Source organism: Prionailurus viverrinus, chromosome D3 (genome assembly GCF_022837055.1).
Source record: "Prionailurus viverrinus isolate Anna chromosome D3, UM_Priviv_1.0, whole genome shotgun sequence".
Taxonomy (NCBI): Eukaryota; Metazoa; Chordata; class Mammalia; order Carnivora; family Felidae; genus Prionailurus; species Prionailurus viverrinus.
Genome location: NC_062572.1, coordinates 1046226 through 1064895, shown reverse-complemented (window position 1 = coordinate 1064895; position 18670 = coordinate 1046226). Strand labels below are relative to the sequence as shown.

The 18670-nt window shown below is 63.8% G+C and overlaps 1 protein-coding gene across 1 annotated transcript in view; it reads right to left on the bottom strand.

The window, feature by feature from the left end:
- GALNT9 (polypeptide N-acetylgalactosaminyltransferase 9) overlaps window positions 1–16481 on the bottom strand; it is an 84030-nt gene extending 67549 nt beyond the window's left edge. Inside the window, 1 exon segment of the mRNA XM_047828480.1 lies at window positions 16241–16481. Coding sequence (XP_047684436.1) covers window positions 16241–16481 — 241 coding nt within the window.
- Between the last annotated feature and the right edge of the window lie 2189 nt (window positions 16482–18670).

The following is an 18670-nucleotide window of genomic DNA, read 5'->3' as shown; positions in this document are numbered from 1 at the left end:
GGCGTCCCCGAGAAGAACGGGCCCCACGCAGTCAGGACCCTGTGTGCGGTCCCAGAGCGAGGGAGCCAGGCTGCTCCCCCCCACACACACACACAAGGACGGGGCAGGCCGTCCAGGGGCCTCTTCCAGCCCCCTCCCAGAAGAGTGACTTCACACCTGCCAACCTACGCCTTCCAGACAGGGTACCTGGCGAACGTGGGCGGCCGTGAGTTTTCAGCTCGGGAGGAAGCGTGGCTTTCAAGCTCGCAGCTTGTTTGAGTCACGGATCCCATCTGCCACCGTGACTCAAGCCAATATTCCGAGAGGAAACGGCCCACATGGAGAGGCTGCCGGTCACAAGCTAATCTGAGGAAGAGGCAGAGGGTAGGGCCTGGGGGGGGGCGGGGAGGCTGGGAGGGCCCACGCTCAGCCAGCACCCAGGGGCTCCCAGGGGCAGCCCACTGACCCGCCACCCTGAAATCCGCCAGGAGCCCTGGGTCGGAAACACCAACTGCTAAAAACCAGCGGATCTCTGACAAGAGGGGAAGACAAATGAGAAAAAAAGGGAGAGGGTCACGTGAGTGTGCTTCTGGGGGTGGGGGAGGGGCTGTCCTGAACACCGCGAACTTGACATTTCAAGGACATGGGGGTGGGGGGCGCGGTGGGGGACAGAAGTCAGAGGTCCGGAAAGCCCCCTAAGTGGGGCACACGGCCCCCCTCACAGCCCGGGAGCCTGGAAGGGCAGGTGCAGAAATCCCGTCCCCCTGACGTTCCCCGCCCGTCACCGCGCGTGCCTCGCGCGCCAGGGCACCCGGGCAGAGATGGGACCGGCTGCCGTTGGCTGTGGTGCCCGCACTACCCTCACCGTCGGTCTCCCGCTCCTGAGGTCGCCCAGCACGTGGGACCCACGGTTCTCGGTGGAGACACCACCCGTCACCTGCCAGGCTCCGGGCCGTACCCTCCTGCACCCTCGGCCTTGGCGGCGGCCTTCACGGGGAGGAGGGTGGGGGTGGCGGGGAAACGGGAGGGAGCGGAGCACCCCGCAGCCCCCGGCCCCCCTCTTCCGCGCCCTATGAAAATGTAGGCCAGCCCAGCACGCCCGCTATTAATTCTGAGGGCTGAGAAGCCCGCTTGGCTTTGCGGCCGAGGTCCCCGCCCCCGGCTTCCGCGCACCCACTCTCTCCACGCGCAGCGGCTCCTTCCATTTCGGACGGTGTTAAGGCTCCCTGGGGCCCCCAGCCGCTACCTGGTCAGCGGCCAAAGACGGACTGCCCTTCTGAAACTGTGAAGTCATGACAATTGTGCAGAACGTGGAAAACCCGCAAGACATATTCTCCCTGAGCCCAGTAGAGTGTCCTGACGTGAATATTTACGGGGCCAAAGCACACGAAATCAGGAGTGACTGGAAACACCTGGCAGAACGGATTTTCTGGCTCCTTCGGGCACGTTGTAGGCGTGTGGAGCGTCACGCGGCCGCCCCGTCCCGCCCCAGTTTGGGCCCCCCAATTCCTGAGGAGCGGGCACGGGGACACTGGGGCGTCCTGTCGCGCAGCGGCCACCAAGGGAAGCTGTCCGGAAGGTGGGAGAGGTCGGGTCCCCACCCTCCCCACACCCACCCGAGCCTCTGAGGGGTGCGCTCTGGCTCCACTGGGCTGGCTTCTCCGCTCGGATCCCAACCGAATCTCCCGGGAAGTGTGGTCCCGTGGGCCCAGCTCCGCCCTGGGGGTCACGAACAGGAGGAACTCCAGGGCCTGCGCTCTGGGGACGGCAGTGGGGATGCAGGGCCAGACCCCAAAGAGCCGAGAGTCCGGCTGGGTCTGTCCAGGAGCCCCTTTGGCCGAGGACGGAGGATCCGGCCCCTCCTTCACCTTGCCTCCCGACCTCCAAGGGCAGGACTGCCTGCCTTGCTGGCTCCCGCAGCCCCAGGACCTGGTCCATAGTAGGTGCTCACCGAGCGCCTAAATGGGAGAGAATGCATGCACGCAGGAACGAATGAATGCAGGAACGAATGAATGCAGGGCTGAATGCCCGCCTGGGCTGCCAGAAGGGACACTGCAGACTGGGCGCTTACACGCCTCTGTTTGTCACAGCCCTGGAGGCTGGGCATCCAGACCAAGGTCCCGTCTGGTTCCCGCTCAGAGCCTGTTCCCCGGCCGCCTTCTCGCCGTGCCTTTAATGGCTGTCCCGGGTGCGTGTGTTCAGAGCCAGAGAGGGATATGCCGTCTCTTCCTCTTCTTACAACGGGACCCCCCCAGGACCACCTCCAGCCCCATCACCCCCCAGAGACCCACCTCCTAAAGCCGTGCCCTCGGGGAGAGGTCTCTCGTGTGGGAATCGGGGCCACAGACGTCCAGCCCACTGTGTTCCACCTCTGCCCCCCACTCGCGTCCTCCTCTCACGCAGACCGCAGGCCCCCGAGACCTCAGTCCCTCCAGCACCAACTCTGCCGTCTCGACTCGGAGCCCGTCTACACCTCGCACCCGCATCTCCCCAGACCCGAGCCCACGGGGCAGCAACACGTCCCTCATGGCCGCGGGGCCAGGCCCAAACCCTCACCCGTTCCTGGCCCGGCTCACGTCCCCACCCACCCACCCCAAACAGAGCCGGAATGCGCTTGGGTGAGCTCTGCTTGTCAGGTACGGCCAAGCCGCCAGGATTCAAACCCCACCTGCACCCACATCCCGACTGTGGGCAAAATACTCAAGCCGTGTGAGCCTCGGTTTCCCCACCTGAGCTAAGGTGCCGGTGCCTCCCTCACGGGACCCACACTCCCCTAGCGGATCCCCTCAGTTCCCCAGAGGCCCCTCCAGCCACCGGGCCCTCGGTCGTGGACAAAGTCCCGGGCTAGAGGAGCTGCCCGTGACGTGAACAAGACTTGACCTCAGCTGGTCCTCACTGAGTGCCCGTGACCCCCGCAGGCCCCAGGTCGGGGAGAGAGAGGCCAGAGCTGGGTGTCCGCCCTTCCAGCGGCCGGCAGGACCTCCGGAGAGAGGAGACGGGGAAGGTCTGGAACCTGTCCGCATGATTTCTGCAGGACTCAAACACCTATGCCGTCTTCTCCCGTCGTGTCCCTGCACAGCTGTTCTGGAGGTCGGGAAGGAGCCCGCCCTGAGTTCCGCAGCCCTGGGACAGAGAACACGCCCCACACCCCTGTGCGCAGGGCGGCAAGGGCTTCTTGAGGTCGTGGGCAGTGCCTGTGGTCGCACGTCTCTGCCCCAGAGGGGGCCACCCTTCTGGGCCACACCGGACGTGAGGCTATCAGACCCACACTCGTGCCTGGCAGGCCATCTGCCCGCACGTGGGTGCATTCGGGCCCGACTTGCCTTCCTGGCCTTCTGCCCTCCTCCAGCCGCTCGGGACACTTGCTTCCCTTCCTCGACACTTGACTTCGCTCACTGTGCAAGGTCCTCTCCCTATCCACCCATGCACCCACTCTCCCGCCCGCCCGTCCATCCAGCCCCCATCCCCCATCCATCCATCCAGTGAACAAATATTTACTAAGAACCTGCTTCGCGTCAGGCACCGTGCCATCCGTTTGTCCCAATACTACCCGATCTCAACTGCTTGCCTTCCTTTGTCTTTGCTCCCATTGCTGAGGACCAGCTATGTGTCAGGCACTTTGCTAAACACTTAGGCATTGCCTTATCGAATTTCCTCAAAGTCCTCTTGCAGAAGGATAATCGTTCTTCCCAGTTCACGGATGTGGAAACCACGGCCCAGGGAGGCGAAGGGGCTGCTCGAGGCCGTCCGGCCGGGGTTTGGACCCGGGTCCACCTAACTCCCGGTCCCCCCTGACCTGCCCCCTCAACACAGGCCGCTCTCTCGTGCTGCTCCGAATGTCGGCATTCCCGGTAACCGGCCGCCTCCCGCCTGGCTGGAAACTCTCAGAGGACGGTGCTCACAGCACGCAGAGGTGCTCAGAGGTGCGTGCTCTGACCACCGTCCTAAGCCCCGCGCCGACAGGTTCTGTGACAGAAGCGTGAACTGGAGAAACCACTCCCCGGCGCCCGGCCCCAACTTCCCCAGGAAGCCTGGGCGCCGCGCATTTCCCCGAAGGGTGGGCCGCGTCAGAGACAGGCTTGGCCCGGTGGAGGTGTCCGGAAGATGGGTGCACCGTGGGTTTGCAGGCTGGGCCACGTCAGCCAGCCAGTCCTGCTGAGCGGGGACCACACGTGGGGCTTGTTCCTCTCCCCCCACTCTGGGAGCAGTGCCGGAAGACAGATGCGGCTTCAAGCCGTCTCGCGGGTGAAGGGACCAGAAGCGAGGAAGAAAGCCGCCCGGGGCGGTGAGGGCTGGGGTGACTCCAGCTCCCAAGTGGCCACCTGGCTCCGCGGCCCACGTCCCCACACCACACTCTCCCTCCTCCCAATTAGGATAAGCGCGCTTGCTCTGTGCCCACTGCTAAGTGCTCAAGCACACAGAATATTAACAGGCATTTTCCACAATCTGCTCGGAAGAGTGTGAAAACGGTCCCTGTATAAGCCGGGCCGTCTCTCTGAAATAAAATCAAGGCTTGCTGGTTTCAGACGGGGGCTACACGCAGAGCCGATCTGACCAAACTACTCCGTGGAAAGTAAAAATAGTTCCCTTTCTCGCCGTCAGAGGCATGAGCTGTGATACCGGACGCTGATCTAAGCTGGTGTCTTCGCCCGCCTCTGGGGAGGCGTACGGGGCAGGGACCCTGGGGATGTCACTGCTTCTGTAGGGGCGGCGTGGTCAGGGCCCCGGGCCCTCGGTGGTGCACATGCACCTGGCTGCTGTTGCCACCAGGTGTGAGGAAAACGCTTAGGACAGAGGCCCAGCCAACAGCCTGGACCCTGTGAGCAAGGCCCCGTCCTGGTGGAGGCCGGGAGGGGCCCGAGGAGGGCGGGCCCTCCCCTGGGCACGTCCCCCGGGGGCCTCCCACCTGTCATACCCGGATGGAACCGCCCTGGGAGGGGGGTGGAGGCAGGAGACAGGCTCTTGCCCCCCCCAACCCCTCCCCCAGCCCCTACAAAGTGGGCGCCCCGTCTGGTAAACACTGACCACCCACCCCCATCTGGCAGACCAGCCGCCCGTGTCTGCACCGTGGGACGTCCCTATTCGGAGCCCAAGGGCACTGACCGAGCACCACCTGACACGCTTTCTTCTCAGACGCCCGGCTGAGGCTGTGGCCCCGCTTGAACAAGAGGGGAAGGAGGGAGCGTGATTGGTACCTGCAGCCTCAGCTGAGGACCTTGCTTCCTGCCTCCCCGGGAAAATGGAAGAATCGGAAGAGACACCCAGGTTCCCGCCCCGTCGGCTGCCCCAGAACTGGCCTGTGGCGCTGGGGTCTCGTCAGCATCACGCGCTCCGGACGAACACCGCCCCGCCCCCACCGCCTTGGTGCCCTGTCCCGTCTCAGAAACACTCCCTCTGCGGCATTGACCTGTGCACCCCGTTCTCAGCGAGGGGTGCCCCCAGGGGACACCTGGCAGCACCTGAGGACACTGTGGGCGTCACAACCGGGGCAGGGGTGCCCTGGCATCGGCGGGCGGAGGCCAGCGGTGCTGTTCCACATCGGGCACAGCGCGTCCGCGTCCAGAGATGGGAGGCGGCCCGCGCGGAGACCCGCCTGGCCCCACACGTCCCCGGTGCGGCCCAGAGTCCCTGCTTCACCGAAGAGCACGGCGCCTGCTGAGTCTAATTCCCCTGCACCCGCCCCCTCTGCTAAACTGACCTCATCGGGTCACCTGCCCCCGCGAGCAAGCGGCAGGACCGTGTGAGGACCGTGGCCTCCCGGAGGGAGAGACCCCAGGAGCGTGTGCACACAGAGGAGAGGCCGTGTGAAGCTCCGCCAGCACCTTCGTCCTGGACTTCCAACCTCCAGAACCGTGAGACAACGAGCTACTGTCACACAGGCCGCCTGGTGGGTGGAGGTCGTCACGGCAGCCCGGGTGGGTGCCCGGGGCGCCCAGATGTGAGTCTCCAGCACACCCCCCCCGAACCTGCTTTCCAGCCATCCCGCCAACGCACTGGGCACACGCAGCCCCAGGACCTTGGCACTTGCTGGGCCCGGAGCATGTCCTGCCCTCACCTGTCTGACACCAGTCAGTCTCTTCCTGAGGCCTCCTCTGGGCACCCGGCAACGACACCGGTGTCACCCGCCAGCTCTGCCCTGCCCCCCTCCCCGCCTTATTTTGTTTACTCCTTAGCGTTGTGTCAGCAGAGTTTGCCCACTGTGGTCGGCAGAATAACGGGTCCCCAAAGACGTTCACGTCCCAGTTCCAGAGCCTGGGGATGTGTTCGGTTGTGTGGCGCAGAGAGTAAGGTCGCCAACCAGCTGACCCGGGGCTGGGGAGGTTGTCCTGGATTATGCGGGCAGGTGGATGTGGGCACAGGGACCTGACAAGTGGAAGAGAGAGACAGGGAGGGAGAGAGGAGGGGAGCAGTAGAGGGAGACTGGGCAGGGACGGGGGGAGGTGTGGAGGGAGACGGGGGGGGGGGGGGTGCAGAGGCCCACGCTGCTGCCCGTGACAGAGGAAGGGCCATGGCCCCAGAAGCAGGTGCCTGGACACTGGGACCCCCCACCCCCCGGGCCACAAGGAGCCAGCACTCAGGACATCCCGCCTTTAGCCCCGAGAGGCCTCCGGAACCAAGAGAATTGCTATGTGCCGCTTTGAGCCACTAAGTTGTGCTAACTGGTTTCAGCAAGAGGAAATTAAACCTGCTTATCCTTGTGTCTCCCCTCTGTCCTCACAGGACACGCGAACCGTGAGGGTGGGGTCCACACGTGGCCCTGCTGCCGCGTGTCTGGTGTCCGGAGCTCTGCCTGGAACACGGCACCGAGAGAGCCGCCAGCTGGGACCCGGGCGGCAGACCATGGGCGGAGCTGCTGTGGGGTCACCGGAGCCACTGCACTGCCCCAGCGGACCTGGGCACACCCTTGGGACGGACCCCTCAGTGCATTTTGAGCAAAAACCTCTGGCCTTCCTGGGAACACCCTGCAGATGTATTCTTGGAAGTTTGAGGTTTACACCATGAAAAATATTATTTGTGTTTACGTGAAAAGCAGTTGGGTTTTGGCTCGCGGTTTTGCCTACACGGACCGGGTGCCGGGCATTTCCTCCCTCCCCACCCCAGCCCCGCAGGTCCTGCCCTGGGCTTCCCGTCGCGGACGTGTGGACCCCAGCCTGCTGACCGCCAGATGCCGAGGGGCCCGCCGTGTGACCAGCATACCCTGGCGTCCAGAACAAGCCGGGTCAAGCCATCCTGCGATGCCTCCCTCTCAGGGCCAACGCCAGGCCGACATGTCCACTGCGACCCCGGGGGGCCCTCGAGGGGCAGCAGAGGACCCAGCCCTCATCGACAGCAGCCAAGAGGCCCCCACCGCCTATAAGAAGGTGTCTGTCAGTGACTCTAAACGCCTGGACTCCTGGACCGCGGTCCGGGAGAACCCACATTTCTAGAACGCCCCGCCTTCCTGTGGGCAGCAGGACGCGCCCGCAGTGTGGAAAGCGTCAACGCACTACCTGCAAACGTCGAAAACGGGCCGGGGTCTCGGCGAGCCTGCCTCGAGGTCTCTTCCCCGGTTCCCGCTACTAATCCCGGAGGCTCACAGACCGGCCGTGACCCCAGGCGCTCCAGACCTCCCGGGTTCGTCCAGGCAAGGCCGCCCACCCACTGCTAAGACCCCCACAGCCAAGGCGTCTCCCCGACCTTCGTCCCGGAGCCCCACCCCCACCCCCCACGACCCCTACGTCCCCGACATCTCCCCTGCCTTCCCCCCACACACCCCTGCAGCCCACGCCCCTGCCTCCCCCCACGCACCCCTGTAGCCCACGCCCCTGCACCCCCCACCTCCACCCACTCACCCCTGCAGCTCACACCCCCGCGCCCCCTGCCTTCCCCCACGCCCCTGGGCCCCCAAGCTGGGCCAGCAGCCGAGCCCCGCTTGTAAACTGGCCGCACAGGGGCTGCTTCTCGAGGCCCCGCCGCAGGCCTGACGTCGCGCGTACGCACTGCCCCCCCCCGCCCCCCTCCCCCCCCCCCCCCACCAGCATGCTGCCAGGCCCTGGGGCCATGGTTTAAGGAACGATTTGCCCTTAGCTTATTTACTAAAACATGGAAGGCCGACAGCTGAGGTCTCTGAGTCCCCTGGGAAGGCCCACGTGGCCGGTGCGTCCTGACCTGACGACTACAGGTGCTGCCTGCAGTGCAGGGAGCCTCTCGGGGGGGGGGGGGGGGGGAGATGCTCCCAGAACCGCCCAGCGGACAGCAGGCTGAGCGAGAAGGCATGGAGTGTGGGAGCTAGCATCTCCGTCCTTGATTTCTTGCGGAAACTCCCTCTTTCCCATTCTCAGTGTCCTGTGCTTCAGGAACCCAAGCTCCAGGAGAGACATAAAGCTGAGGCTCCCCCGAGGGTGGGCAGAAAGGGCCAGGCTGCTGGTTCAAGCCTCACCTGACGCCAGCCACTGAATCCTGCAGTCCCAGGGGCCAGCGAGTCCTACTGGAGTCACGTCTGTCAGGATTTTTTCTTTCCCTTGAAAATCAAAGATCTCAACTGAAGCCAGAACTGATAAGCCTCCTTTGAGGCCTGAGGAGATGGAGAATCCCACGGTGATGTCCCCAAGTCCACGTGGCTGACAAGTGCCGGGGCCCACGGCAGGATGTCTCCCACACCACGTTTGCACTAGCGGCTATGTTATTTTCTTCTTGCGTTCCATCAGACGGTCGCAGAAAGGCTGGAGAGAGCCTCCCTCCGTCCGCCCGGCCACCTGTCCGCGACCCCGGGGGGGACGCCGCCCTCCCAGACCGGATGCCCTCGCGGTCAGCCGCTCAGCAGCCCCATTTGTTTCTTAAACAGGTGACCTGTCATTACCAAAAATAGGAAGCCTGTAGCGTTTGTCCAAAGTGTCAGCCCGCAGAGAAGGAGACCAGCGTGGCTGTGAACGCCTAGCCCACAGCTAGAACAGCTGGAACCTCCCGCCACAGCTGGGGGGCGGGGGGAGGCGAGCGTGTCTGGAGGGGGCCTGGCGAGGGCGGCATGGAACCGAGACCCCTCTCCGTAGCACTGGAAAGGCGACGGTCTCAACGGCACCTTCCCGGTGGCCGTAGGATCCTGCACCTTCCACAGAGTGGGTTGAATCGCGCCGGGCGCGGGGGCGGCCCCCCGCTCAGGCCGGCTCCTCTGGCCTTGCAGGACCCCTCTGAGGACGGAGTGGCCGCCGTCCCCACGTCACGGCGAGCACGCCAAGCCCCGGAGCAGGTGAGCCACTTCGCCGAGGGGTGGAGCAGGCCCTCGGGGTGAGACAGGGGTCTCCACGGGGGTGATCTTGCTCTGGGGGACACTGGGCGACGTCTGGACATTCCCCGTGCCACAACTGGGCGCACAAACCGGCCTCTGGTCTCTGCTCAGCCACCGACGTCCTGCAGGGCACGGGCAGGAAAGACCCATCCGAATGTGACAGTGCCGGCTGGGGAAGGCCTGGCAGAGGCCGCACGAGGACCCCAGGCCGCCCGGCCCCTCCAGCCCCCGGGGAGGCCCTGGTCTTCTGCCTGATAACTGGCAGGGCCTCAGCCTCGTGCAGATCTCACCTGAGTCCCAGGAGCCGAGTGAGATGTGCTTTCAAAGCCAACCAGCTAGACAGAAGGACGTGCCCCCACCGCCTCGGGTGGAGGCCAAGGGCCAGGCCCTCCACCCCCCGTCCTGGCTCCTGGACGTGTCGCTGTCCCCGCCTCCACCACCACGCGGCCTCTCCTCCCCGTCGTGCCTCTCTGCCTCCTACAAGGACACCCTTGTCCTTATAGGTCCCTGGACCGGGGCCCAGCCTGCTCCAGCGTGACCTCAGCTGAACTGAGCACCTCAGCAAAGACGCTGTCTCCATATAAGGCCCCATTCCGAGGGTCCGGGTGGATGTGACCTTGGGGCATGACTCAGCTCAGCGCCCCGTCCACCCGCCCCCTCTGCATCGCACTGCCTTTTGATGGCGCTCACCCGTGCCTGACCCTGTTCCTCGTCAGCCTTCCTCCCTGGGACACCTGCGTCCCAATCGCTTACGTCTCCTGACTTGGCATCAGGAGCATAGCAGGTGCTCACTAAACACGAGGGGAATGAACAGCCACGTGGGTAACTGAGTCTGCCTGCACGCAAGGAGGGGGACCCTCGGCTTGGAGAGGCTTCTCTACACACGGCCTCTGCGGCCTCCAGCGTGCGGGGCGGACGTCACGGGACCTTCCCAGGAAGGGTCTGCAGTGGCCCGCGATGTGAGAGCCCTGCTGCCGGCCGGCACTGCCTCCTGAAGACGGGCTGCGGTCGGATGCGGGGCCACACCGAGGTCATGCGGCTACGAGTGCCTTTCAAACAACCGGGAAATGACTTTCTCCTTTCTGGGAATGGCAGCTAGACGGCAATTAGACGTGCTGGGTGGTTGGGAGACCATCCCAGTCCTGGCAATCCTGGACGGAGTTCCGGGAACCGAAATCCCACTGGGATGGAGCTGCCAGGGACCCCTCTCGCTGCCCTCCTCTGGCTCCCGGCCGCTTTCCCTTCCAGGGTGTCTGGACCCTGTGGGAGCAGGAGCCTGGTCCTAAGACGTGGGTCCCGCCCTGGAATGCCTCCAGGGGGATATGGAAACATACAGACAGTTATTTCTGTCGAGTTTCCAGCGAACGAAGGATAAACTGTCTTTTCAGAAAGCAGGGCCTTTGAAATATGCAGATTTCGGCGCTGAATTGTAAATGCAATCACTTAGCCCCGCACCTCCCGAGCGGGGATCATCACCAGCATGAATTATTCCTAGCAGCGCGGCTGCGGGGTCTCCGTATGGAGCCAGGCCTGGTGAGGTCCATGTTTATCACGGGATGGAGCGTCCCCGCGTCTCATTCCCCCAGACACAAAGGGCCAGGTCTGCCTGGAGCTCAGTCCTGTGTCCAGGAAGCGGCCTCGGCTGTCCTGACTCATCGGTGGCTGGATGGGGACCAGGGCCGGCCCAGCAGGCTGAGATGCACAGGCAGAGGGGAGGGAAAAAAGCAAAACCAAGTGCTGTTCACCTGCTCAGAGTGATGAAAGGTAACCACAGGCTGCTGTCAGCACTGTGCCCACGGCAGCTGGGAGGCGGGAAAGACGGTTCCCACCAGACAGCCGCAGCCCCGTCCTGGCGTCCCGAGCGTCCTGCGTGAGGCTGGGCTCCAGCTGGGAGCGCTAGGGGCAAAAGGCCAGCCGATTACACGCTGCTGCCCTGCCAGGACCCTCGATCGCATCCCAAACAAGCTACAGCTGTCTTTCCGGCCGCGGCCACTTGGACAGCTGAGGCCAGCGGTGCAGGACGTCACGGCTCACAAAGCAGGTTCGGGAGGAGGAGGCCAGGCAAACTCAAGCTAGGAAGGTGCCTGGAACCAGCGGGAAGCCATCTGGGGAACTAAAACTCACCACGAACAGGAAAGCTTTCTGTGGAGCGCACGCCCCCTAACAAGTGGAATGTCCTGGAACGTTTCCAGCCTGGACCTGCCTATGTGCACAGAAGAGCCGGGAACCCCTCCCGAGAAACACAGGGCTCTCAGGGCGGCTGTGCTGGGGGCGAGGGGCGAGGGGTGTCCGGGGGGGGGGCAGCCAGACACTGGGCACTCTCCCCAGACCCCAGCCACCCCCTTCTCCGCACCCTCTTCTGTGGGCTCTTGCCATCCCATCCACTCGTCCTTTTGTGACACAAACAGTGGGGGGGGGGGGGGGGCGGGCGGTGAGACCATCAGGGGCCTCATGTGGCTTCTGTTCTAGCAGAGCCTCTGAAACCCTGAGCCGGGCCTCCGAGGGGCAGAGAGCATGTTCTGACCACCTACCATTTAGAGCAGGTGGGGAATCTTGGGACAGCCTCCCCAAATTCAGCTTCTCGGCCGTGATATCTGCCGATTGCTAAGGCAGACAGCACAGTGGAAGACAGGCACACCTCTGTGCGTGTGTCGTCTGCGGCCACAGGCCCAGGGCAAACGTTGGGTAAAAATCCAGCATCACTACCTCACCCCCACCCCGACAGCCTCTGTGCAGCTCAACTAGGGTTTTATTATTAAAACGCAGCGCAGGGCGCCTGGGTGGCTCAGTGGGTTAAGCGTCCGACTTCGGCTCAGGTCATGATCTCGCGGTCTGTGAGTTCGAGCCCCGGGTCGGGCTCTGTGCTGACAGCTCGGAGCCTGGAGCCTGCTTCAGAGTCTGTGTCTCCCTCTCTCTCTGCCTCTGCCCCCTCATGCGCTCTCTCTCTCTCTCTCAAAAATAAACATTAAAAAAAAGATTTTAAAAAAACCTCAGCGCTCTCAGATTGTCGGTAGGCTTTTCGCCTCCTGATCAGAAATCTGGGACCCCGCTGCAGTGGGCATGTGCCCCTTAGCCCCTGACCACCCGCTTCCCCTCGGGACACAGTCTGCCACAGACCAGGCTTCCCAAGGCACAGCCGCAGTCCTGGAAGGACCCACAATCCGGACGGGATTTGGGGGAAAAGGAGGACATAGGGTTGAATAACACCGACTCCCACCATGAGACAGATTCCCTTTTCCAGACGGTCTGGATCTCCTGTCTCTCCAAGGAGAGAGTCTTGGTTTCGTGCTAATATGTCCCTGCACGTGTCTTTCACTTGAGAATCTCCCATTTCAGGAAGAGAGAGCGGGCTTGGGCTCAGAGCCCCGTGGACCTCACGGCCTGCACGGTCTCGTCATCGTCGCTTGGTCCCCTCTGCTTGTGGGTGTAGTGCTGATGTGCACCTGTGTTTTTAAATACATTTACTTTATGCAAAAGCAATGAATGGTTTAGTGGAAGGTCCGCTCACTCGCTCATTCTACAAACGTCTCCACAGCACTAGGTACACACACAATGCGGCCGGAGACTCCGGGTGTTAGAGCCGCGGGTAAAACAGACAAAATCCCTCAGATGAGTCAGGGCCGGCGTCAGACACAAATATGGTGTAGACGGAGCCGGTCACGCGTGCATTGCTGGAGCTCGAGAGGGAGCAGCGTCGAAACCATCTCTTCCCCAGACGAGCGTGAGTGGCCCGGGGCGCGGGCAGAGCTGGCCGGACTCTCTGGCGGGCTCTCGTTTGCCCTCCGCACAGCGGGCCCACGCTTTGACCCCCAACTGCAGGGTTTGGGCGGCGGTGGGTCGGGGTGGAGGGATTGACGCGTGCACTCTGCACGTTAGAAAGTACCTCCCTCTAAAGCAGCCGGCCCCCCACAGCTGGCAGCTCCCGGCCCAGCTCCGCCCAGAACCGTGGCCCCAAGGGTCGGAAGATCGCGTGGGGGGGGGGGGGCAGGAAGGAGCAGGGCGGCTGGGTGGTGGGTGGCCTCCCCTGTGCAGGGAGGAGGCCCGGCCTCGCTGCACACGAGGTCCGAGGTCTGCTGGCAGGTGACTGCCTTCACCTGGGTGACGCCCACGACAACAGAGAGCCGCCGATGTGGCCGGAGCACGGGAGAATTCTCCTGCCCTTCCCATCCCCCAGGGGCTGGCTTGCACACCAGGCGGCCGACTGGGGACATCTCCCTCCCTCTTGCCACCAAGCTTAGAGGCTCCCAGACACCGCGCTCATGAGACTCCCTGTGCCAGTCGTACCCACAGAACCATGGATGTGATTTAAGATATCCAGAAGGATGATTTCTGGCTATACGCATTTTTTTTCTTGCCTTGAGCACTGAATTTAGAAGCAACTCGCATGCACATACAGGATGTGACTACATTGCATTTCCTTAAAGAATATTTTCTCCCAGGTCCTGTGAATTTGGATCTATGTACACCATTTGTTAGGTCTTTGCTGAGGTCCACAGGACATCCTGAGTAAAGGTCACCAGAGCGGCTGAAGAAAGGGTGTGGGAAGAATGTCCTGCCTCCCGGCCCCACTCCTGGGACACCCCTTCCTTCCCACCAGCCCCTCTGAGCCAGGAGAGGCGTCTCCAGGAGGCAGTCAGGGCAGAGGAAATATAAGTGATACGTCATTTTCTTTGGATTCCTTCCTCTCCTTTCCACACTCGGTGGAGACTCCCAGAAATTATTTCCTCTACATTTCCTGAATCTGAAACGGACAGGCAGCCATGGGGAGCACCGCCCCCGCCCCCCGTGTTCTTCAGTGTCCTTTCTCACAGGGAGTCGGGAGTCGGTACCCGTTTGGAGGGCTAAGCACTGCTTTCAAATGGCTTCTCGTGAGCAAATGTCAACCCTGTAGCGGCCCCTCCTTAGGGACCAGCCTGGGATGAGGGAAGCACTGTCTGTCTCGTCATTTCCAGGAACAAATACTGAGTGACTCCTGGGTGGGACACCTTGTGGGGTACACGGCCTCGAAGTGGGGTGTAAGAGCCTCATCAGAGGAGAGCAGAGAGGGGAGACAGGGAGAGAAAGAGACAGACAAGGACATAGAGACAGAGAGAGACAAAGAGAGGGAGGGAGAGGGACAGGGAGACACAAGAAGAGAGAGAGGGAGAGAGACAGAGACACAGAGACAGACAGACAGAGACGGAGAGAGGGAGGCAGACAGAGAGAGAGCCGGTGGCACATTTGGAGAAAGGTGGGTGAAGAGTGGAGGAAGGGGAGAGGGGAACTGGGGACACGGGGGAGGCCGGGGTCAGCAAGGGGGTGACACTCGCGTTCCCGAACCACTTCCCCTTGTCCCGCTAGCGTCGGGAAGGTCAGTCAGAGGTCCTGGGCTTCTCTGCCACCGAGAACCCTGGCTTCTTCTCACCTTGAAGGGCGAGGTGAGAACAGCCCACGGTGCTGAGCCGGCCGTCGCGATGTTACACAACCCGACGTGCTGCCAATGTTTTTATATAATCCTCCGGCTCTCCCCATAAAACAGACCGTAACTCCCTGGCAAATATACTTCAGTAAAGCTACGTGCTGTCACGGGGCACGGCTCTTCCGGAGGATGAATCACAACATCGGAACAGCAGTGGCAGTTGGACTAAACTTTTCTCCCCTCGTGGCTGCGGCTCGGTGGGAGAGATCAGAAAAGCCACACGGCTCACTCGTGAAAGGCACCTCTGGGGGAGAGCCATGGGTCCTGGGGGGGGGGGGCGGCGAGGGGGCACTTGGGAGGCCAGAAGGATGCTTGGCTGCCTCCCAGACAGCGAGGGAGGCTGCGGACGGTCCCCTCATCCCAGCTGTCACCGAGCCCCTGGGTCGCAGGGTGCCCTCCCGAAGGAAAGGCCGAGAAGCCCCCCCACCCCCCGTGGGCAGGGAGCCGGAGCAGACCCCCGGCGGTGCAGGCCCGACACCTCCACCCAGAGCCTGCTGCCGATGCCTCCCGACCAGGCTGGCGGAGCTGCTGGCTCACTTGCAGGGCAGCACAGAACAGGCAGAAAAAGCCCACTAATGAGGCAAACACACAAACTTCTGTCCTTCCTCCTCACACCTCAGCACAGAGACCGACCAGGGACCAGCACCCACTGTATTCGGCCCGCTGCCTCCCCAGGTGGAAAACACCCATTCCTCCCAGCTGCGGCCAGCGGCCCTGACCCTCAGTCACACTGACCCTCCGTCGCGCTGACGCTGGGCTTGCTGACGAAGAGCCCAAGGACTGTGGGCTCCCACGCACCACGGCCCAGGGTCCGTCTAGGTGACTGACACCTGCCAAGCCCCTGCTGCACCCCTGACTCAATCTGTCCGCGAGGCGCCAGCCCCCCGCCTCATGCTTGTCCCACAGCAACACTGTCTGGAGGGAGCCCCAGGCGTCCCCAGGACGGGAGGCTGGACAGGCCCGGGGTCATAGGGAGGCACCTTTCCCCACCGGCGTCAAGGAACACCACGCCGGCAACCGCCAAAGGGCAGCACCACCCTCCCTCCAGTGCCCGCGTCTTCCAGGAGCGAGAGGGGTGACGGCAGGCGAGGGCCCCCCGCCCCCGCAGCTGCTGGAAAAGCAGAACCTGCCCCTCACCCTCCGACCTGGGCACTGCCTGCTCTTGAAGCAAGTCGTAGAGCTTCATTAGAAGTTCTCTCAAGTTCTCTCAGGGAGTAAGTTGGAGACGTCACGTGTGGGCTGATGGGGAGGGCTCTCAAGTGTCCACTGGGTGCGTGCACGAATGAGTGGTCACCCAGGCCACCGCTCTCTGCTAAGGGAGCCCTTCTCCTCCTTATCCGCCTCCCACCCAGCCTCCTCCAGAAGTAGCACGGAAGGAGTTTGACCCCAGCCCCTGTGGGGCCATCAGGCCCCTGGGGTCGGTGTGGGCTCCAGTGGCCAGGACACAGTGCGGTGTCCAGAGAACTGGGGACAGTTCCCCGCCCTCCGGTCCCTCTGTCCAGCCCCTCTGTCCCGAGAGGGACGCTGCCCGGGCTCACCATTCAGCTGGTTGTAGACCACCTCCTCCAGGTGGTCCAGACGCTCCAGGATGGCTTCGCGGTCAGCGAGCGCGCCCGCCTTGGCGTGCCGGCTGCGCACGCGGCGGTCGGCGCTGCGCACGGTCTGCACCAGCCCCTCGGAGCGGTCCTGCAGGCGGCAGTACACGGAGAAGACGATGATGCCCACGAACACCAGGATGTTGACCGTCAGCAAAGTTTTGATCTTCCTGGCCACCGCCATGAGCGCGGCTGGAAGCTGGGGGCTGCCTCACCCGCGGGGCATCCCCGTGGGCCCAGCGGCCGCAGGAGCCTCCGCCCGGCCCGCCGCTTCGGGGACCATGAGCCAGCCCGGCTGACCGCGGGGCCGCGGGGGGGTGCTGTGGGCGGGGGCTGCGGGCGCGGTGGGGGAAGGGCGCAGGCGGGCGGGGGGTGGGGGGAGTGCTGCGGCAGGGGGGCTGCGGGCGGGGGCCGGGGGCTGTAGGCCGGGGGAACGGGGTTGGGGGGGGAGGCCCCGGGCTGCGGGCGGCAGGGGGGCTGTAGCGGGGGGTGGGGGCTGCGGGCCGGGGGGGGGGGCTGCGGGCTGACTGCGCGCTCTGCCGCCCGCGCCCGGGAGCTGTCCCTTCAGCACCACCCGCGCCCGCTCAGCGCGCCCGGCCGCCGCCGCCCGGGGTCCCCGCGCGCAGGGGCTGCCCGGGGCCGCGCGCGCAGGGGGCAGCCGGCATCGTCCGCAGAGGGGCGCGGCCCCGGCCCGGGGGCGGGGGGCGGGAAGGAGGGGGGCGCGGCGGGCGGGAGACGCGAGGGAGGCGCGGGCCGGGCGGGCGCTCCGGCGGCCGTGCGGCTCCTGCCCGCCCCGCAGCCACGGCGCCGGTGCGGAGTGACGCGGCCGCCCAGCTCATCAGCATGCACGCGGGGCCTCCGCGCCCGCCCCCCGCCGGGACCGCCCCCCCGCCGGGACCGCCCCCGGCCACCTCGCGGGGCGCAGGGTCCCGGACGAGCTCCCGCTGCCCGGAGCGGGCCGGCCTGGCGGGCGGGGCGGGGCGGGGCGGGGCCGCGCGCTCTGGACGCCTGCACCAAGGGCAGCGCGGACGCGGTGGGGGGGGGGGGGGGCGGTTGCTGCGCGTGGACCCTCCTTCCCAGAGCCCTCGCCCCAGACTCAAAACCTCAAACTTGACCCGAGGAAGAGGGGCCTTGGGGAATGCCTGGTCAAGGCCATGATGTCTGCGTGCACGGGCCTGGGGTGGGGGTGGGAGGTGCCTTTGTAGGGAGGAGGGCGGGCGGCAGGGTCAGAGCCACCTGCTTGGTCTCCCCGGTTCCCTAGGCCAAACTGAATCAACTCCGGGCCTCCTTCCCCTCCCCCTCTGTGGCGCTAAGGGCTGGGAGGAGGAGAGTTCAAGGACCGCGGGACCGAGCCTGAGATTCAGCGGGACCGGGGTCCCCACCGGGCTGAACCTGGAAACCCACCAGGAACAGAAAAAAGGCGCAGATCCCTAGGCGTCAGGTTCTCCGGGTCCCGGTGCCCAGACCTCAGGGGAGAGCAAACCTGGCTGCCCCCACCTCACATCTAGCCCCACACCCGCATTTTTACAGACAAGACAGCTGGACCATGACAGGGAAAGACACGCCCCCCCAGGGAACTTGTGAGCACCCCCAGGCAGAGGTTCCTGTCTGCTCCATGCACGTCCTGCTGCTCAGTAGGTATTTGTTGAATGGATAAATGATGGAACATTTACTAAGAGCTAACTTGGTGCTGGGTCCCCAATATACACAGATGGGTAAGACAGGACACGGGGCTTCAGGGAGCTCTGGCTGTGTGTGTACACGTGTCTGTGTGCCTGTGTGTGCATTTGTGTGTGTCCGTGTGTTTGTTCATGTGCCTGTGCATTTGTGTCTCTATGTGTGTCCCTGTGCGTGTGCATTTGTGCGTGTCCGTGTGTGTGTCCGCGTGTGTGTGCATTTGTGTGTGTTCATGTGCGTGTGCATTTCTGTGTCTCTGTGTGTCCATGTGCATTTGTGTGTGTCCATGGGCGTGAGCATTTGTGTGCGTCTCTGTGTGTGCCCGTGGAGAATCTCTGTGTGTGCACTTGTGTGCATTCTGTGTATGTGTGTGTCAGGGGACATTACGGTTTTGGGGCTCTTGGTCCGGAAAGAGCTCCCTGAAGCCCTGTGTCCTGTCTTACGCTCTTCTCCAACGCACATTTCTTGACCTCAGGCAGGCCAGCCTACCCCGCTTGAACATTTTGTGCCTCCTGGTAGAATCTGGTGAGAGTGAAAACACCCATTTCTCCTTGTCCTCATCAAAACTATCTTTTCTTTCTCAGGACATTTGTCTCAAGAAAGTCAGAGGACCACCATCAGGAAGGAGCCGCTCCTGGGCCTTGCAGCCAGCTGTCTACGGGGTGTTTACCGTATAAATCAGTTGTTCTGAGAGGA